Here is a 22,383-nt window from a genome sequence, read left to right as displayed (position 1 = left end):
TGGACATACAAACAATAACAATGGTGGGTTTGAAGTCATAATTATTGATAATGTTTTAATATTATACAAGGAATTATTAAGGATTTCGTGCAAGTCCTTTACTGGTTTTTAAGCTATTCCAAGACTGAGAGGAATGAAAACAAATTCCTTTAAAGGTAAACTGCAAAACAATTGCAAGGAAAAAGTTTTTGCCTTTTGTGTTGTATAAATACTGCCTTCACTTAAAAGATTCCATTTTCCTTCCTGCCTATAGCTTCTTTAGAAAACCAAGGTTGTGCTTCTTGTCCAATTTTACCTAGAAAGAGTCACAGGCATACTTTGTAGGCAGGCACAGCTCTGGACAGGGAACCATGTACTTATTTCTGCTATTTTGCAGTCTTTCAGAGAAGTGAAATTGATTCCCCTGGAAAACCCAACATAAGAATGAGGGCATTTTTTGTATTTATTACTGTCCATGGTATACTGAGCAAGCACTAGGCGTGTGTCCATGTCCAAATGTCCTGTGATACAATAGTGTCTATAGAGAGACTGGATAGGAGTAACTTCATAACTAGTTTGTTTTCGTGAAATGCTGTAGAGTGTAGAGGAAGAAGAAAACCAATGTAATTTTAAAAAAACCCCACCAGGGAAAGTACTACATGGCTGTCAGAGGCCAGCTTGCAGTGGTTTATATGAGCAATCTCTATATGTGTGTGATCCTTGGAGGAGGGGGAAAGAAAGGGGAGGAGAAATTAGGAAAAGCAAAAGGGGAAGAAATAAAGGCATACAAGATACTAGTTATTGTCCTCTAGAAATGGTAAGGTTTGGCTTACATCCCACCTAGGTCCTTGAAGTGTCTTTTTGTGCGTGATCACAATACATGGCTGAGGTTTTCTCTTGTGAATTGCAGCTGACTACTTTGGCCCTTAAAAATTAATCCTTAGATAAAATTAGAAGCTGGCACCATTTTTCAGCCTATGCTGCTAAAAATACATTGCATTGATCCTCTCTCCATACTTTGGCATGCATGGAAGCAGAAAAAGAGTGGGAAGCTATTGAAACTGAGGCATAACAACATGTTCTGAAGTTGGACTTCTTCCGTGGTGATCAGCTGTGCAGCTCTTAAGGAGGCCTGGGAACAAAACAGATTTGGAATAGGAGTTTTGAGTGGCTCAATGTGTAAGAGCAGCTCCACAGACATTATTTGTCCTTCAGAAATGGAAACTGGATATGCATCAGTTATCTGAGAAATCTGCTGACTTTTGTCTGGCATTTGCATTTTCTTACTGCTGTGGTAAATTCACAAAGTTGCAAACAGCCTCTGTGCTCATAGGGATGAAGAGCCAATGTGCAGGAGTTCTCAGCTCCACTCAATTTTGCAATGCAAGGGAGAAGGCAGGAAAAAAATGTGTATTAATTGAATCCTAATCATCTATTGCTTTACCTAGCATGCACTTTGTCTAATACAACTACATAGCTCATCTAAAGGCTTGAAAATTGAAACTCTTACCAAGAAGGATGCCTTTGTCATTCCCATAAAAGTTGTTGCTTGCTACATTTGAAAGGAAGATGGCAACCGTACATGCTATTTAATTGAAATCTTATGGAGCAACATCTAGGACCTGGATCATGACTAGATGATCACTGCAAAAACAGCTGTTCCCCCTCCTACCACTTGTGCCCAATGCTGTTTGTTACTAACCCTCTGCCAGACTTTGGCATTCCCCTAGCATAGCAACAGAATGATTTTTCTGAGCACTCTTGTGATTCAGTGCAAAGTCAAAAAAAAAAAAGGTTCAAACAATTTTTTGTGGTGCCTGACATACTGCTTAAGCAGATAAGGTTTATTTGCACAGCCTATAGTACTTATTCTGTTTGAGGGTGCTAACATGCAGCTGGTGAGGGAGAGAAGTAAGGTACAGAAGTTTTGTTAATAATTATCTGAACACAGGCCATTGATAAATCATTTAATTGTTAGGCAAAAGACTCTGGATCCATCTATGGTAGTGGAAGATGCTTTTACATTCTGTTTCTCGTTGCTACTCTCTTACCATATTAGTCTGTTGATAGAGCACTGGTGCAGGCGTGCTCCTGGATTTTTAAGCAAAATTAGCCAAATTGCAATAGTTGCAACACTTTAAAGTTTAGCTGGACTGATGTTATGTCTTGCATAAGGAAAAACTCGCATGAACGCCTCTGCAGACAAATCAGTGAGGGCAATTTCCTGGATGAGCTGAATTCAGAACAGGCTTAAGAGTTGGTGCAGGTGCAAGTTTGCACCAGTGGTGGTGTAGTAACACAACTCTCTTCGTGATAGTCAGCTTTTATTTATAGTACTTCATAGTAATTAAAACACATTCCTGATAAACAGAAACTTAAGTCATAAGTTTAAACTGAGTGTCCGTATATTATTTTGTTCCTATATATTTGTTTTGTGGGGAACAAAATCAGTACGTCCTAAACTAAATCAGTAAGTACCACTTGATAAATAATAAGCTAATGGAATTTGGTTTAAGTACTAGGTTTATTTGTTTTTAAATAAGGTTTCTAGTTGGAGTGATCAAATAACAAGACAAAAGTAGAAAATATTTATTCAACCTTACTGTTATTTTTTGTAACTATTTGATATTATCAAATACCACAAAATAGCTGTTTACTGAATTATTTGACTACGACCAGTTAAACTAACATTTTTAAGTAAATGTTATTTACGTAGCCCTGATTCCTGGATCTTTTCTGTTGTCCCTGCTTCATTTTTTTAATTTTATCTTTGTCTTTCCTACAGGAGAATATAGCATATACCTCTGCATCATTTTCAGTTCCATTCTCTTTTCACCTCCTATCTCTTTCCTTTTCTCCCCACTCTTCTTCACTTCCACCCCTGCATCTTCTGTTTCTCCTTTCTTCTGCCACTTCTTGATTCTGTATGTGTACTGAACTTCTCTTTTCAAATTCATCTTATCAGTGTCTGTCTCTCTGCCTCACATGACCATCACTCACCCACTCAAACCAGAGCATCTGTGCAGAGTCTTAGAAACATTCAGGTACTTAAAACCTAGTGAGCTACTCTATTGGCATGAATATAAAGCAGGAAAAAAAAAAAAATCCATGAAGCATATATTAGAATAGCCCCTGGTCTGGCTTTGCAACCTGTTTTGCATCAGCTCTGCATGCTCCCTGACAGTGCACTGTCTGCTTGCCAGACTTGTTGCTGTTCAAGAATTATATATGAAGCTTCTTACCTGGGACTTGGTCCAGTTTTCCTGCCTGTGCCAGCCAGCCTGCCTGACAGCTATCTGGTCTGCTTCAGGTGCTCCAGCTGCCTTTGGCCACCAGATACCATCCCTGGGGCTCTGGAAAGGGAAACAGTAGGTCCATAACTGAAACACAATCTTTTAAAATAAAGACTAGCTGTCTTTTCTAAGTAGTTCCTGTAAAAATAAATAGATAAATGTCTCGATATTTTACACAACAAGTCGATTTTTCTCAGCATTAATACTGTCTACCAAGTTTCTGGAAAAGGGACAGGTGTTAAAAACCCTGCCATGTTGTTCAAAGATTTGAGCTTTTTTTCCCATTTAATGAGTTTGAGAATTCTGCCACTCCTCCAAAACAAGTTCCTGTTTCAGACTTTCCCTCTTCTCAGTTTTATTTTGTCTAGGTCATAAAGGATTTCTGATGTAAGCTTCCTTAACTGATTTTTCTCCTATAGCTTTCCACTTATAAAAACAATAAGTTGATTTATCTGCAGAAACAATGCCTTTGATGCAGCATGTAAGCTGTTTTTTATGGCAGTCGTATTTTGCCATGCAAGACATAAAAGAAAAACCTAAATTACTTTTGTCATTCAGATGGTTCCATAAGGCTTCTATTGCAAACTCATGGATAGATAGATCATTTCACTTCTCTGAATTAAGTTATGTAATTGGAAAAGTTAATCTCATTTCAGAATTAAAAGCTAATGAATGGCTAAAAGTTTCTAGCTATAAAATATGTGATTACTATTTAGAGCAAGGCAATGCTGATATGAATTAACATGTTAACAGATTATAAATGATTTTGTTTAGAAATTAAATGTTACTTTAACTAAAATGTAGAAGCTTACATTTGGCAAAACGATCTGATACCATAGCAACAGATGACAATTACAAGCAGCTTCTGGGAGTTGCCCACATTCCTTTTCCCTCACCCCAGCCTATCCATATCCATGGTGCAAGAGATGAATTCTGACCTCTGTTTTCTAACCACCTGTAAAAGAAACATACCCCTTTTCTTGCAAAGTAAGAAGCTCCAGTTCTAGATCACTTGAAAGAAAACAAAAAGTAAATCCATGCAGTAGACATGCTACTTGCTTATGTACTGTTATTGGAAGATTAGTTTTGCCTCAAGCAGTATTTCAGATCAGACTGACATAGTATGGGACTATATTTATGGATTATATTTTAATTTGAAATCATTTGCTATGTCATTTTTTTTAGATTCAACTACAGATTGATGTAGACAGTGAGTTTTTAACAGTTTAAATGCTGTTTAAAAAAAACCCCCAATAACACTAAATGTATTAAGCCAAATGCAGCTGTCAAAACTGAAATATTCAGGTTGCAAATGAATGTACTTAGCTGGAGAAACCACAGTGTACTTTTGTTTGTACTTTAATTCCAACCTGAGACATAAGTCTAGGAAACAGGACACCCAGTTTTGTTTTAATGTGTAGCCAACTGTTGCTTTATTTGCCGGATGTTGAGATATTTTTTTCTTAATGTGCTTATAGTCTTAACATATCACGCTTTTTTTGGTGGTACTTGTTATTATAGTATCAGAGAAACAAGTATATAAGAAAGTTGTAGCAGTGCAGATTCTGTTGTACCCTCAGTCTGCACTGACTCTAGCAATCAAAATTTGTTTCTGAGTTCTCACCTCATTATCATAGGTCTTGGGAACTATTGTGACAGTTCTAAATTAGGATTTTCATTGTTGCTGCTACTTCTGTTTTCATTGTTGCTGCAGCTGATGTTGCTGGATTTTGTGTTTGCTGACCTTGGTCCTGTTGAGTGGTTTCAGTTCTAACTCTAAAGAATGTGCTGCATCCAACTTATTTCTAAAACTATAAGAACAAAAAGCATTTAACTCCTTAATAATTTAAGGACAAGTCTACTGGAACCATAAAATGTGAAATGTGCATGTTTTAACTTGTTAATTAAAGAAGCAGTAATGGGAGTCTTAAAAGAATCAACTGAAATCTAATGTTATACTCTTGTGCTATGTTGTAGTCTTGTAATTTCCAGCATTATTTGCTGAATTCTTCACATACTTTTCCTATAATCAGTCTGTAATTACCATGTGGTATAATTAGATTAATATACTTTAATCTATTGCAGCTACCCATCAGAGGAAAATTTTGTACTTCTGCCTTTATATTTGTCCTATATGAATGACTACAGAATTCTGTACTTCCATTAAAGCAGCCTCAACTTACTTAGGTGAAGAGCAATCAATTTAATGATGCATGGAAACTTTTATTCTCTTCATAAGTTTCTCTAATGCTTAACTTTTATTGGGTTTTTTTCCTCTTTTTTTCTTCTTAGTTGATGAGTACCAATGGAAAGGGCCCTTCTACTTCATCCAAGGAGCTGATCCTCAGTTTGGACTGATGAAAGCTTGGGCAGTTGGAGACACTAACAATGGAGATGATGAATGGGGAGAAGAAATCAAATTAGCAGAGCAAGCAGTGCAGGCCATTAACAAACTAAACCCTAAACCCAAGTTCTTTGTGTTGTGCGGAGACCTTATCCATGGAATGCCAGGTAAGGCAATTAAAAGTGTAGAATGGGGATTGTAACTCCATTTTCTTTATAAAGATTTCAGATTGGCAACAAGGCTAATTTAATTTCCTTGACTTCATGTTATTCTTTGACAGGATTGGGTATACTACTGGTTTGGTGTTTGCAAAAAAAGTAGATGATTCTTGAGACATTATTCCGATTTCTTCATTTGACTTCCTGTATCATTCATTTTAGCGGTGTACTTTTGTTGGTTAGCTGCTTTGTTTTCAGTGGGCCTGAGGAAATTTTCTTTGAAATAAAGGTCCTAAGAACACACTTGAAAATTCTCTCTTCTAAACAAATTGCTTTGAGAAGACAAGTAGGGACTCTAGCCATTGGGGAAGAACAATGCCAAGAAAAGAACAAAAAACAGCAATGGCTTTTTGAGTACCTAAAGTGGGCAAAGCTCAGAGAATTTTGTGGCTTTCTAACACTTAATAAATTCAACTCCTTCAATATTTAAATTCTTAAAATGCTAAAAGTCAGCAAATTCAAGTTTTAGCATTCTGTCCTGTTGCTGTGGGACTCGGAGATCAGTATGTTTCTGTGTACAGTCAGAGGAAGAACAACAGACCATCTAGATAAGTGGGTTACCCAAGTTTGACAGTTATAACTTTAGAACAGACTGGTAATATTTTCTATTTTAAGAAGATAAATAATCTTCTTGGAAGTGAAAGAAAAAGTGATGTTACCAGTTGACAAGTGGTCTGAAAAGCAGATCTAAGCACAGTGTCTTACATTTCTTAGCCTTGATAAGAAGCAGAGCTGCAGACAGCCTTAGCTATGTAGCTGACAGCACAACAATCCAAGTGAGCTTGCAAAGTCCTGTGTGTGCTTTATGCTGCGCTCTACTTTGCATTCCACTAGCACCTGAGGTGGTGCTTCCCAGCGCATTTTTGCACAGCAAGGTTTTGAGCGTGTTGGAGACCTTTCACTAATTCCTTCAGTGTCCCGCAAAGTGAATTTTAAAAACTTAACTGTCAAATTGATAAGTCAAATTGATTGACATTATTTATAGGCTACAGACTTTCTTTTGACCAGAACACTATTTTAGTGATAGAGTGGGAAAGTGTAAAAACTAACAGATTTAAGCTTGATCGAATCTGCTGTGTTAACACCTCAGTATTGGTCATAATGTAAAGTCTGCCATTATGCAGTTCCTTTATTTGTTTATGTTCTTCCATTAATTTTGGAAGTACAGGTTTAACCCAGAATCATAAAATAATCTCTTCCTAAGAATCATATGGCCTTCCTATAGCAGAGTTTTAATTTGTATAAATGTTCCAAGTATGTTATTTTCAGTATTCCTTGTAAGAGAAAGAAAATTCAGGATAAATAATAGATGTTCTACATCCTGTTGAGAAGGATCTTTCACTCACAAATTTAAATAATCCAGGAAGCTAAGTTAATTTCATTTTACCTGGATGTTTCTCAAAGGCTTATAAAACAACGCAAAGTTCTGAGTACTTTTGTCTATTTTGACTTAAACGACATTATTCTAAGGCTTTTCTGTTGATAGGGTGTACGTGTAAACTACAGAGTGCCAGCAGTCTTCTGACTTCCACTGGGTACTGAATGGCTGGTTCCAATAAATAAGTCTTGCATGTGGCAGTTTTTATGTTTTTTTCTATTAATGGATATCTGTAGTCATTATTGTCCATTTTACCAATGTTTGTCTCAGACTTTGTAATATTTTAAATACAAACCTGTCAGGGTTTTGTGAAATGTTACCATATATTCATTTTGCTAACAAACATGTAAAAGAAACTGTGAATGGATTGTACTGCTGAGATCACTTACATTGTGTAATGCATGTGCTGTGTGTTGTATAAATATTTGAAGCTGCCTAGTGCAATTTCCAAGAAATTGCAAGAAGGAGCAGTTCATTACTTGCTGATCTTAAGGGTCTTTTCTAGCCTAAATGATTCTATGATTACCTCACTTGAGCCACTATATTTTAATTAATCTAATAACTTCTTGTTGATTGAAATTAAGTTAATACTTTGCTGCCTGTGTTATCATGTAGTTATATAAAGTAGTTAAGGAAATGTACTACTGAAAGGATTTTAAAATATTCAACTGGTGCCTTTGTATTCATACAAATGGCTTGCTATGCTGTGAGTTGGTAAACATATAAGTTCAATTTTACAGTCAGCCATTTGTCTTCATGTCTAAACTGATGAGGGAGAGAAAAGTGAATCGCTTTACGGTGCAGATACCTGTGGATTAACACTGACTAGTTGCCTAGAAGGGCGGGGAGATGTGTGATACAGCAAGCGAGACAGAAATGCAGAGTCAGAAAAGCACTTCATAGAAGATAAATCTAAATCTGTACGTTTTAAAATATTTTGAAATACTTTAGTTTAAACTGTGTGAATGTGTATTTTGGAAGTGAAATAACAGGTTTTTCAAAAGATTTTTCCCTACCTTTTCCTCACACTTCCCTAGCTTCTGGAATAGAAACTCCTTCAAAACACAAAAAGAGTTAAAGAAAACTTGTCTTACTTTAAAATATCTTTTCTTTAACTCACATCCTGTTTTAAAAATGTCTTATCAAGATACTTGCTGACAATTTCTTTGGATTGGCTTGTTAATAGTTGTTACCATATGAGGCATTAAGAAGCCAAGATTTTGGCCTTATAAGAACTTATTTGCTCTGTATTCTTTTATCAAAATAAATATCCTCTGATGTTAGAAGTGAAAACTTTCCACATTCCTTGCAGTGAAAGTTTTTGGAAAACTTGGTAGTACTGCAGTCACACTCTCACATTTTCTGCCACACGCCATGCTAAACTCTAGGGATTGAGGTGACTTCCTTCTCATGGAGGAATGAATTCTTTTATTTCTTCTCTTACACTAGTGTTTGAACCACTAGTGTATTTCTGTACCAGTTAAAAAGCAGGAGCCATTGTATTCAACTGTCATATGGCACAGGTCTCACTCCACTAATTACAGTATAATACTGTGCTTGAGATTTCATACTTTTTTACATAATCCATTTAAACAGTTCTAACTTAAAGTGAAGACACAATGAGATAAAAAGCTGTCAGCAACTGAATAAACTCTTAAAAAATTTTTAAGAGTTCCATTTCAAGATTTTATGAGTAATAGTGAAATTTGCCAGCACTTACATTATTTGTTACAACAAAAATTTGAAATTTTTAGTCTTTCAGCAATACTATGTTAATGAAAAAGAGAGCAAACGGAGAATCTAAGAATTTTTATAGCAAATAGATTTTCAGATAATTTGAACATATAAATGTTTGCAGAATTGAAGACCAGTAGTAATACTTCTTTTTCTGGAGTAATTTAAGTATTTTTCACTATTCTAGTGAAGGATGTTTTAGACCTATGTAACACATGTCTGCATTAGAATAGTACCGCAATCATTTCTCCACTGAGGAGTCTCTCCAAGAGTGATTACTGTGTCAATTCCCTTATGTTAGTTCAATAAAATGAAGGATTAAAAAATTCATTTTTTCATTGAGCAAAAATCAGAAATGGCATGAGACAAGACACTGATTTAAGTTTAACAATTGTGAATTTGGCTTGTACATGTATCTTATTTAATGTCTCAAATTGCCTTTTAAATTACTTGTGTATATCACATATTAAAACTGAAAACATCAGCATTAATGAAAGTGTATCACAGTTACTCTTGCAGCATGGTTATTGAAGAAAGCAATGATCAACTGAAGTTCAGCTATATTTTACGATCCATTGGCCAATATCTATCAACTTCTTTGGGGATTATACTGCTTTTTAATCGATGCCTGACAATAAAAAGGGGGGAAAAAACCCTGGCTATTTCTCTCTTCTCTTAATATGTTTTGTCATGGAGTTCTAAGTGTAAAGTTTATGATGACTGTTTTAAAGCATGTACTGTAGCTGTTCAGCTAAAGCAGTGTTTGAAGCCTTTTGCAAAGGAACTCCAAGAAATCTCAGAATTCCAGCAGCTAGAAGTGATGAACAGAATCCTGATCAGCTGGGAAGCAATCAGGCACAGCACTTGGAATCCATTACAGATGTCATTAGAGCAACGAAGTAATCAGTGCCAGTATCTTGGTATTTAGCTGCTGATTAAAAGTAGTTTGTACTCTGAATATTATTTTCAGAAGTTTTTCTTGATTACATAATCAAGAATAGGATATCTATTCCTGGTAACGCTAATATTGTGGTACGTAATCAAGAATTTTAAGCAATACTTTATAGTGCAACTGTGTTACTGAAAATAATTTCTATAAACTCGATACTCACACCTAGATACACCATGATAATGAAAGACTTACTTCTGAAGACGTTTGTGTGCATTAAGTTGTTGTACCATAACTTAGTATGGCAAAAATGGTAATCTGCAAAATGGAAAATATTGTTGATTGGATAATATGTTTGCTTCACTGCATTTCTCTAAAACTCTGGAAGTTTATTTCTAAAAATGTTTTTTCCTCCTATCAAGTTGGAACCTTCTGTTTTGTTTTATGACAACTTTCCACATTGTTCCATTAACCAATACCCTTTGAGCGCAACAGTCCAGCCAGTTTTTCACTCATGTAGTTCTCCACTCATCTAGACTGCAGCATCCTAACTCCATAACCTTTCAATGATTATAGAGAGGTGCCTCACAGTAACATCAGCCAGCTCTTTCCGTACTCTTGGATGCATCCCGTCAGGTCCCATGGACTTGATTATGTTGAAATTTTTTGGGAAATACTTGGCTGAACCCTGTTACACTACTAATACTTCCTCTGCTCCTTTAACTCTGAGAGAACATTTCAGTGAAGACAGGCAAAAGAAGCACTGAGTACCTGTCACTTGTCACTGCCTCAGTCAGCAGTGGGCCTGTATTTTGTTTATTATTTTATTGCTAAAGTAGTAGTAGTAGAAGCTTTTGCTGCCTATTGTGCCCCTTGCTGGTTTCGGCCCTCAGTGAGCTTTGTTTTTTCCCAACACGAGCCCTGCATGCCCAGATACTTTTTCAATATTCTTCTTTTCAAGTCCATCTTTGCTTCCTTTTCCCTTTTACATCCTTTTTCCATCAGTATTCAGGCATGCGTTCCTCACTTAGCCAAGTCATTCTCCTGATAGTCTACTACTTCCCCCATCCCAGAATCAGGAAGGACCATTCTTGTGTTAGGAGGACCTTGTCTTTGAAGACATGTCAACTCTCTCAAACTCTTTTGCCTTTCAGAGCTGCTTCCCATGGGATCCTATATACCAGTTTCTTGAATAAGCCAGTCTGCTGTCGTGGGGCCCCAGATTTGCTATCTGTCTTCCATATTCCTCTCAGGATCTTGAACTCCACTTTGGAGGCTGCTACAGCTGAGACCGCCACAGATTAACACATCCCCTAGCACTTCTGTTTGTGAGCAGCGGGACTAGGAGCGGGCCCTGGTTGGCCCATCTATGTCGAGAGGTTGTCCCAGACTCCCTCGTGGATTGTTGTCAGCAGATGTCAGAGAGGTTATCCTCCAGGTCTGTGATCTGGAGACTTCTTCAAGTTGCTTACAGAAGATTTAATCTAGTTCTTTGCCCCTGGTGGGTGGTCTGTAGCAAAACCCCACTCTTAGTGGCTGACCCATCCTCTCATCCTGATTTAGAAGCTCAACAAACCTGGTGTCTGTTCCATAGAATAGCTCCCTCCATACATTGAGCGACAACTCCCCGGCTTCCTTCTTGCCTGTCTTTCCAGTTTTAGTTTAACATGAAGTATTGTGCCTCCTTCACCCCATACCTCGAGTGTAGCTTGGTGTCCAGGAAACAGGTTCTTTATTTCAACACCTTTTGTTACAACAGCGGAGAATTCAGCTGTGTGCAGCCAAGGTCACCCTCCTAAAGCCATGGAGAAACACTGACTTGTAAAGCTGAAAATCTAGCAGCTATTTTTATGTGGCTGAATTCCTTTGGAGGAAATTGTTTAAACTGCAGTTTTTTTAATGATACTACTGCTGTCAGTAACTTGATAGACATCAGTTCTAGCCAGCAAAGTCCTGTGTGTGATATAGCTTTAGACCAGGTGTTTAATTATCTTTCATTAATTGCTCTGCTTACATGGGTGAAAGAGTGAGACAGCAAGACTCCTGCAAACTTTACTTAGCTCTGACTATAATAAAACGTAGCTGTTTAGAGACTAAATGAAACGAGACTTGTCTAATAATGTGTATAATCAAAAAAACTGATAGAACTTGATTAAGCTTGATCTGTTAGCAGTGTGATAATGGATCAGTGAGCAAGTAATGTTTATGCCTGCAGTTTTAGATTCATTTGTGTGTATATGTTAATTAGAAGAAATCAAAATCACTAGAATTGAGTATTATGGCACTTGAAGTACACTGTGAATACTTGTACTAATTCCTTTAGTTAGGTGAAGGCATAATCTCTAACTTACTGCCCAGGTCATTCAGTGTTATATAATCTGACATCAGCCTTTTCAGTCAATTAAATTCAAGTAGTGATATTCTTTTTTTTCCTTCTACCTTTGTTTTATATTATTAAACTGTTTAAGTAATGGCTTTCAAACTGTTATTTATAAGACACTTCTGAAACATTTAATTCTGGTGAAGGAACCTTTAGCTCTGCTAAGGCGAGTGGAAACAGCACCTGACAGGTCAGAGCTGTGAGTGGTGTGCTCTACTTCAGAATTCCTTTGTTTTGGTGAGAGGTGAGGAGGAGGAAGATGCCCACATCACTTGCATCTGCTAGTTCAAAGGTCTTTTCTTTGTAGGATCCACCTTTTTTTTTTTTTTCATTATATCCATTTGTAAAGAGCAAACCAATCTAGAAAGGTGTGTACGTGTTGGCAGGAGACTAAGCCATTGTATTTGAAATAAACTGAATTCCAATACAAGAATTCTGTTGTCTGCTCTTCTGACATGCTTAGTGAATTAATTATGATGGTACTTCTTACTTTCTAATTAATCTGTCTATACTTTAATTTCTCTTATTAGCTTCAGAAGCAATTGTCCATCTTGCTTTCTAGTTTGATCACAAGATAAGCAGTTATGCATATTCATGCTTTCTTACTCATTCCCCAGGTCTGGTGTTGTGGGGCTTTTTTTGCATAGATTTTTGTTCATTTAATAACTGATAAAATTATTTAAGTGGTCTTACTCATTTCAGACACTCAGTGATTTTTTTTTAAAAAAACCTTACCTTTCTTAGCTCTCTTGAATTACTTGTGCTGCATTCTTCCTCCTCTAGGAGGGAGGGAGGGAGGGAAGCTGCAAGGAGCCATTTTCCTGTTTGCTGGAGTTAGAGCTGTTTTGTGCCATTTTGGACCTCAGCAGTGGCCCTGAAATTGGTACACCTGGTTCCAGGGGTTTGTTGCACAGAAAAGAACAAACTTTATTTCATGCATTATATCTAAATGATATACACTGTTCTTACAGTGGCTTTTTTTTCTGTCCCAGAATATTGGGAATACTTGCAGCCTTTCCAAGATACTCAGTATTATTTCAAGTGGTTGCACTGCTATAGTAAAGGGGTCTGTGAGGAGGGACAGTAGCTTTGTAGAAAGTATATGATTGCAATATGAATTTTGTATCCAGACTAAAGCCAAAGTTTCATTGACTTTGTGTATTCTATTATTAAAAATGTCTCCTTAACATGAGACAGGTTTGCCATATACGTTTAATAGTTGTCTGTGGTAGAATGAGCATTGTCCTTGTATTCATGTGCCAGCATATATATTTTCACATGTGTTCTTCCATTCACATACATGCAGAAATACATTTCAACATACATAGTCTTACATTTTTAATATAACTTCAGGGACTCAACAGGAGGGAACAACTGTCTGCTGATCTTGATGGAGAAAGCAAATTGTAATGTGCACCAATCTTCTGCAGAGAGATGGTACCTATATGTACAGGTTTCTATAGTGTGTTCCATAGGTGAATTACAGCCAGTTACAGGTCTAAATTGGCCAGTATCAGTTTAAACCCATGGCAAACCCCTCATCCTTTGAGAATGCCATTTCATACTTTCCTGTTGCTCAAGACCTTCCAAATCTATAAAGAGGATGTTAATTATCCTGGGAAATTATAGATTGGTCACATATAGGTGTAAATGCCATTGTTGCCCAGGCACACAGTCAGAAGAGTGTTGCCATTGCTACCTACAGGCCACCTGCTGCACGCTAGTGTGCTTTGGGCTGACTGAAGTGCCACAGTTCTGGCCTATTGGGCTTGTTGTCGGCTCATTACAGGAACTTGCTGTGTGAACTGGAGCTTGATGCTGTTGTTACTGTGGTCAGTTTAAACATGGGGTGACAGGAAAGGCCTTGATAATGGAGAGACATGCTGAAAAGAGAGGCCCCCAAACTATAAGCAGTACGTTGATGGTCTGTTACTGGTCATGGAGGCAGTGCAGCCTTGAGAGCTGGAAAAAGACTGCTTTAAGCCTAACAGGGGAAAAAAGCGGCCTAGTAGCATGGGAAGGCACCTGCTGCAGCTGGGGAAAGCAGTGCCCTTAACACCATATTGTGTGTAGCAGTGAAAAGGTACAGTCTACCTAGAAAGTCTGGTATTCTGTAAAAAGACAAGATCGTAAATTTGAGAGGGAATTGTCACTGTCACAGATTCACTGTGAGATTGCTGGAGAGGCAAGTGCACTGCCTGCTTCAGCATCCCTCCCTATTTCTCCCTCCCTTTGCCTGCTCTGCCTCTCTGCTTCAAGCATCCTGGGTCCCTGCCTGCCCAGCTGGGTTGTGTGACTGTCCTGCTCTCTGCCTGCTGCTTCCAGGGGCCCTGACTCTTCTGGGACCTTCTCACCTGCCAGCCAACTCCCCATGACTGATTACAGTACTCTCTGTGTGTGCATGCATCTCTGGTGCTTGGTTTTTTCTCCACAGATTCTGCACATTTTGCTAACGCTAACTCCTCCATAAAGCCTCAATAAAGCATATCAACTCAATTCTACTAATTACAATTTTGGGCAACACTATGTGCTTTATGTGAAAAGCAAAACTGCTGGCTATGTGTCTTCTCAAAATTATGTACCCTATCCTGTCTTCCATGCAAACAGTGTTTTTTTCATGTAATAATACAGGCGATGATGTGCGCCAAGATTTTTAAAAGCAGGTGCCAAATTTTGGGATTCTGAGTTCATATTTAGGCAGCAATTAAGGGACATGATTTTCAAATCAGCACTTCTCCGTTTGACTTCTGCTTGACAATTTGATGATCAGGATACAAGACAAGCTGGGCATGCTGGCTTTTATACAATCAGTAGCTCTTATAAGCTCTGACACGTACGCTGTAGAGAGTGAAGTTATTTACATTCAGAATAGACAGCTTCATAGCTGAGGAACATCAGAGCTGATGGTTCTGGTGTCCAGACAGCGGTATGGCTTCATTTCTGTTTATAATCTACTGTAACATTTGAAGGCATCCTCTGCTGAGAGAATTACTAACTGGATTATCTTGAGCCTCTTTCCTGTGCCCAAATTTGATGTGCAACTGCCACGGTCCAGAATATTTCTGTCTCTTGTTTCTGTTAAATACCCAGTGCATTAATATGACTCCCTCCAAAAGTGTAGTATTTATAGATACTAAATCTTAAAAGCATAGGCTGCAGCATATAATTACAAACACCTGCTTTACAGTGTAACTCTAAGAAAACTCTTTGAACTTGTTCAGCTTTCTAAATCAAGGGGAAAGCATGTACCATAGCAAATGTTCCTAGACAAAGGGTTACTGTTTAAAACCTATTGGGAATGTTCTAAATTCTCTTACTTAAAAAACGGTCTTGGCCTTGACCAGGAAAGGTCAGTGAATACTTGGTTTCAGTAAGAGCTGAAGTTGGTACCTCCCAGGAAGTTCTACATGTCTTTTGGTTTTGGATCCACTAAAATGGATCATTGAGATAATACTGAGTTTCACAACTCTTACTATATTTGATAAAGTCCACAGTCATTTGCATGTGTATGTTCTTCTTTCTTAGGAAATATTTCACACGTTTAATGTACAAACTTGTAAACTTGCAATTGTTTTGCAGTCAATTCAGCCTGATGTCCTTTCTAGGAGGCAGTCTGCTCTACTTGTACTTTATTACATCAGATATGAACTAGCTTGTTCATAGCTTCATAACTGAGTTGTTGGGAGATTTGGAGATTTGCTGCTGGTGGGTTTTGCACACAAGATGTGATATGAATGTAATGCTAAAATCTGCATGCAAATGCACAAGCTGCCATTTATACATTTGTGAACTGAATAAATTACAGAGAAATGTCAGGTCCCGTTCAAGTTCTTAATGTTATATACAGTGAATTAGTAAGACATTCTCCAAAGGAAAAAAATGCCTGATAATGCTTAATGTCTTTCTCCAAAAGTGATTTTACCACAGTAAATCTGGCTGTGAACTGCTTTTATTATTGCTTTTAAACTACTGTTAAATAACCCATTTTGCTAAAACAAAGGAACATTAATTTTAAAAAAACTTGCCAGATGAAATTAAGCTGCTCTGCTAGTTCTTAAGGGAAGCATGTATGTAAGGAGATATTTTGTAAAGTTTAAACTAAAACCATAATAGTTCTAGATGAGAAAGGGAATTTTTAAAAGAAGGCAAGAGCATGAATGCTGATGGTTGATTTGTCTGTATAACAAGCATATAAGCAGGTTAAAAAATGGTGTCTTAAAATATGGTTCCAGATTTAAAAATTACTGTAAGCATGTCACCTTTACTGTATTTGCTCTTTTTTTGCCATTTGAACTGGCTGCTTGTTTATTAACAAAAGCAAGTCTGTGTAGTTTAACTCCTGTCAGCCTGGCACAGCTGGGGAGGAGGCAACTGTATTCTACTGTCACATGCAGTTTCAGCAAAATTGTCAGCTACATCCCAATTCCTGAACCTTTGTCAGTGGAGATTTATAATAGAGCAGGATGTAGAAAAGGCATAGATTGAATTCTTAGTGCGAGTTAGAAACAGTGGCTTTGAAATGTTGAACTACTGTTTCAGTCTCTAAGTAAAAATTTTATTTGTTGAATGCAAGGTAATTTTTTTAAATAAATGTCACTGACTGCTCAGTGGGGCTTTTTTTGTACTATCACCTGAAATAATATGAGCAGTATTTAAGTTTGACCTAATTTCCTGACAATAAGGTAGCTTAATCTAAATACACTCACCGCATCAGTTTCTTTTGCTGGTGCAACCTGTCAAAAACTTTGATACACTCGGTAGGATGGAGCCCAAACTAAAAGCATTCTTGGCTATTTTCTTCTCCAAACTCTTATGTTAATGTTAATAATGTCTAAGAATTTGGATAAGTAGCATGTTATTTGTCAAACATCTAATAATACCTGTTTCAAGAAATGTCACTATGGTTGCATAAATAAACATTTTATAGTAATTATCTGATTCTAGTAAAACCTAATGGAGCATTCAAAGCCTCCAAACTGCTTAGGGTGAAATTTAATTTGCTTCTAGTCAGCCCAAGAGTAGGGAGGCATGAGAGATGCTCCATCCATGTTCCACAGTACGTTGCAGTCTTGTATTGCAAAGAAACCATTAGGCCATCAGAAGCAAATATTTAATCTTCAGCAGGTATATACTTTGTATTTTAGCCCATATGCTCTAATCCAGTTTACACCTGAACTAAGGAATCCTGTTGACAGTAACTCTATATATATGAAAATCTTCGAGATGTAATTATACAATTGTTTCAAATCATATACTTTTATGATACTAGTATCAGGACAAATACTAGTACTGAAAATCTAGTACAAATCCTAGATTTTATATATGTATGAAAATAAATATATGTGGAAGCATAGTTAGATTTTTCTCCATGTTTTAGTAAAAACTTAAATCTCTCAAAGTCCAGTTATTTCTTTTCTTGCTTCTTTCTCAGCCCAGAAAGTTTTAGTTTAGCTTATCATATTCTCAGCTTTAGCAGTTCAGCTCCTATCTATGAACATTTGAAAATGTATACATGGAGCGGACATCCACAGTGAGTTATGTGTTTGGCACGTTGTACAGTAAGTGTATCTCTGTGTTAGAATCTTTGTTGCCTCCTTTGTTTTCTTGGAATTGGATTTTCTATTTCTAAAGAGTAACATGCAGAAAGTCAGTACTTTGCATTATGCAGGTATGGCCAGATGAGGTGATTAGAACTGTCTTTCTAGTTTAAAAGTATTTGCTTTTTAAAAGGCATATGTCCAGGCGTTTCCATCCCTCTGAATTGTAAAGGATTTTCTTCTTTGGAAGTCAGTGGCAGAAGATCTAGCCCACGTAACTTTGACTCAGTTAATCAAGCTGAACCAAGTCTTCCAAACTGGCAACTGTTAGACAGTCGGTGGAGGGTAACATGGTTTTAATGGGTAGGAATTGGGCTAGAGCATCCAGTTCCTGTTTGTATTGTAAGCTCTTCTCTGAGCACCCCGTAGGCAACATGAGTGTGGAACAAAGACGCAAACTGGCAAAAGATTATTTGGGTTAAGAAGGCATATTCTAAGGAGGAAGTGATTTGTCTGAACCATTGACTCTGACTGATATTAACTGCCTTTTCATTCTGCACTTGTTCTGATAGCAAAGATGTCTTTCTAAGGATAGACAATGCCTTAGACATCAGGAAAAGTACATGTCTTTTTAAGTAGTTGTACCCACTTATTGAAAGTGTTTCTCAGTTTAACAGGCCAATTTCGTCGGACTTAAGGGACTAGTGTTTCAAAGAGTTATTAGTTGTGCTGTAACTACTTAATATGAACATATAAATATGATGAAGGCCTCAAAAAGCTGTAAAACTAACAGGTAATCATTTGAAGGAAGTGTGAAAGAATAAAATCTTGCTGTGTCTCTTAAAAACAAAGTTATTGGAAACAAGACTTTCATACCTTTGACCTGTTTTTATTAACTTTGTTGTTGTAACTCCTGTAACACTGTGGTATTTTTTTCTGCTTGTGATGATTTCATCAGAAGAACAGACCCAAAGGCAGTGAAGGCCTCTGCTTGTTGTGACAGCTCTGCGTAGCTAGGAGATGAGTAAGGATAAGAAGAGCAGAGTTGTGCTTGAGTGAAGCATAATACTTATTTTCACAGCAGAAGGTAGAACAGTAAATGCCACGAATTAGGTTGTTAAGTGGGCACCTGTGTGGCACTCAAGAGAAATGTCAGCATTTGCAGTCATTATATTTAATGTCGTGCTCTGAAACTCTAGGAGCAGTTGATCCCCTCATAGGCTTCCTCGTTCACTTTTGCGGTTTTGTCATTGCTTTACTATTATAATTGTTAATTATTAGCTAAAACTGGAGTTAAATTTTCTTCTTGTTTCAATGCTCAAAGTTATAAAATAAATTTAATTTGTGTTTTCATGCAAGGAAATTCTTTATTGTGATCACTTTTTGTGTCTCAGAACAGATTAATACTTGTTTCTAATGTACTGAAAAAATCATTCTCTTACAGCTGTAGACAAATGAGTATTTCAGTACTTGCTTTTCAGTGGAACTAATGAGATGAAGTTCCTTATAAGTTAGACTGAGTAATCAGTTTGTCCAGTAGTGAATATAGTCATATTTACATTGTTTTTAATTGTGTAATAATATTTTTTTGCGCATCGTAAATTTTTTTCAGGCTATTTGCATATTAGAAATATATATGTCTAAATAAGTGAGAGGAGACATTTTAGTTATTACGGCACAGACTAAGCCAGAAAAAACTATTTCAGACATATGGGGTTTATTAAAATTGATCAGCTTATTCTTGCATGTAATAATTTGGAATGACGCAGCGTATTGCACGACTTCATTGTGGCACATGCCAGAGGGGAAATTTTAAAACAAGAAACAATGAAGAGTACAGACTAACAAGAGAACCAGTAAGACTGAACTGGGTGGCCTGATAGATCTTTCCTTTCTATTCCAGTGCCCTGTCTATTATCACATTTTTGTAGCATCCTGGGAAAAATGAATGTGAAGTTGAGAGCAAGGTGTCTTTTTCTAACTGCTCATAAACAATGAGAGAATCATTGCTTTTATGGGATGGTAACTTGTAAACAAATAAGAAGAGGGGAAGAGTTCAGCCATGACTGTAAAGAGGAGTTGCCCGTATTGATGATATGGGGAAGGTTAAGAAAGAAGGCAGCACAGCAACGAGTGGTGTCAGAGCTTTGGGGTGGGAAAGCTCTGTCTGCATCAGTGCTCTGAAGGGATGCTGGGTTGCATTTGCAAAGATCAGAAAAAAACGTGTATCAGTATTTGAGATGTGACAAGATTAAAGCTCAGTTAAACTTTTATTTATGGCAGCGCATAAAAATTAGATGCGGTAAGATCTAATTGCAGAAGGAGCCTGTAAGATACTGTCTGATCTTGATGATACCATTGGATTTGGGCCTGTGCTGTCTTCCAACTGACAGGCGCAGCAATGGGGCTGTCGCTGGGTAGTGGGTCAGCTGAATGCTGAGAGGGATGATGTAGGAGCTGAGATGTAGCCCTGTTAAGCCGCAGCCAACAGCCAGGTATCCAAAATGACAGCAGAGATGAGAGGCGATCCTATTCTGAACAGGATGAGACTGCTTTCCCACAGAGGGAGAGAGGTAGCAGTTAAATTTGTTTCAGTGGAGGTACTTACAAAAGGAGCATGCTGTGAATATAGCCTTGGGCTCCCCTCTTCTCTTCTCTAGAAAGTTAGGGAATACTAATAGGGATGGTCCTCTAAATGGCATGCAAAAGGAGTAGAGCAACTGCAGACAGTCATGAAAACAAAACAAAAAAAGGGACCAACATCTCAAGAACATGAAAATGGCCAAAATAATTAGACTCTTTGATTAAAGCAACTGTGATGCACTGTAAGGCCCAGGAAAACAGAGAAATCTGTCTTTTGTTTGTTTATAACAATCATGTGATTGCTTCCAACAAGAATTACTTGTCTTTTGATGCCAGAGTAATTCTTCTGATATCATAATAATTACAGAAGGAATGGGCCCAATGTTTTTATAAATTCCGTTTTCATTGCTGGCGTTTTGCTTTTATCGGATTTAGTTACTATTTCTATTTGATATTTTGTATAGAATTGTAATCTACAATTTAGATCTTACCTGTTCTCTGATAATCAGTCTCTTTGATTAAATGTTAGGCAGATTGCAGTTGTCATATCAGGTCTTTTCAAGAGTGTTTCTCTCATAGAAGCTCATAGTTAAAGAATTTTCTTTTTAACTGTCTTTTTCACATTGAAAATTTGCGCTTTCCTTTAAAAATTACATGTTTGAAACTCCTCTAAGTTTGGAACACTTTTAAGATACATCGAAATACTGAGACCAAGTAATTCAGGAAATTATTTTTTACATTTTTACACGTTGTTAAATTGGCTGAAGACATTTTGCGTAGCTTCATCCTAGGAATGCCAGTGCTGCTCCTCAGCCTAAACCAAGCGAAGGTGTTACAGAGACTGCCGTATCTTAGTGCAAAGCATCAGTGGGGATGTAAATATGTACTATGGCCCAGATAGAGTCCCCCTTGCCAAACTTTTAAAGCCAGATGTTAGTTCCACATTTTTTTTTACGTCTATAGCCTTTTCTGTAGCAAACCATGACACAGTACTGTGTCAAGATTTGCAGGAGGTAAACAAGAGGTACTGTCCTGGCTCCTGAGAAAACCCACCCCCGAAAGGAGGCTTAGAAACAGCAGCTACATCAGTATCATGGGTCGAGCTGCTGGAGTTCTGCCCTGTGCCTGAGTCATCTTGTGCCAGCCTGATCCCTGAAAGTGACTTCTCAGAAGATCTCTGTGAATTTATGACCAATAGCTTTGATTGTTAAAAGAAGCTGGATTACCTCACTAGGACTTCCATCTCTTGGAAAATTACATGACTTTGAGATTCAGGCCAATACCCCCGCCATTCCCACCACACCCATGTCCCCTCGCAGGGGCTGGCAAGCTTCTCCTGCCTTGGGGGGGAGTACTTGGAGTTGTTCTCCTAACACTGGCACAGAAACGCCTGGGGGTACCACCTAATAATACCTTTATAACCTCCCCCCTTCCCTCTCCTAATCCATATCATTAGAAAAAATGGGTGCTATTGTTAACTGATTGCTAATTTTTCATTTGGAATACTTTTGGGGAAAAAGTTACAATGTTGATGGAGGTTACTGTAAGTGAAGAGTTGCCTCTGATGCAAAAATTGCAATCAACATGCATTGCAGAGATGTGGTTTGGGGGTAAACAGCGCTTCCAGTTGTTTTTATAGCTGGTGTATTAAAAAACCCAAACCCAACTTTGTAAAGAGGTGCTCTATTCTGTGGAATATCAAACTAAACTGTAACTGTGGATTAGTAGCTAAAGGATTATTTTTTTGGCAGAATAATCTGTGATTTTTACTTCTGCTGACTGAAGCCAACTTCAGCAAAAATGCTTTAAAAGTACTTTATTTCGTGAAATCTGCTCTTTTGGTGAGTGAAGGCAGGTTGTCTTGACTCTTAAGTAATGCAGGAAAGAATATTGCAAGTGTTTAGGCAAATAGTGATATAACATACAACAGAAAGATGTACTGCAATAGAGATGTTGACATTGCACCTTTATGCTCCTGTTCAGATCGCTCAGCTTTCACAAATGGCAGACTGGGAAGCTGCGGAAGATTGTAGGGACCTACACTAGCA

The 22,383-nt window shown here is 37.5% G+C and overlaps 1 protein-coding gene across 2 annotated transcripts in view; it reads left to right on the top strand.

Annotated features, from left to right (window-relative positions):
• The window catches only part of CPPED1 (calcineurin like phosphoesterase domain containing 1), a 49,212-nt gene that overhangs the window by 5,774 nt on the left and 21,055 nt on the right, over positions 1 to 22,383 (top strand). For both annotated transcript variants that reach the window (XM_074840876.1, XM_074840875.1), the window contains exon 2: positions 5,565 to 5,783. In XM_074840876.1, coding sequence (XP_074696977.1) covers positions 5,565 to 5,783 — 219 coding nt within the window. The remainder of the gene's footprint in view (positions 1 to 5,564; positions 5,784 to 22,383) is intronic.

Source organism: Strix aluco, chromosome 15 (genome assembly GCF_031877795.1).
Source record: "Strix aluco isolate bStrAlu1 chromosome 15, bStrAlu1.hap1, whole genome shotgun sequence".
In the NCBI taxonomy this organism is placed as follows: Eukaryota; Metazoa; Chordata; class Aves; order Strigiformes; family Strigidae; genus Strix; species Strix aluco.
Note: the sequence above shows the minus strand (reverse complement) of the source record. Positions and strands in the feature narration are given on the sequence as shown.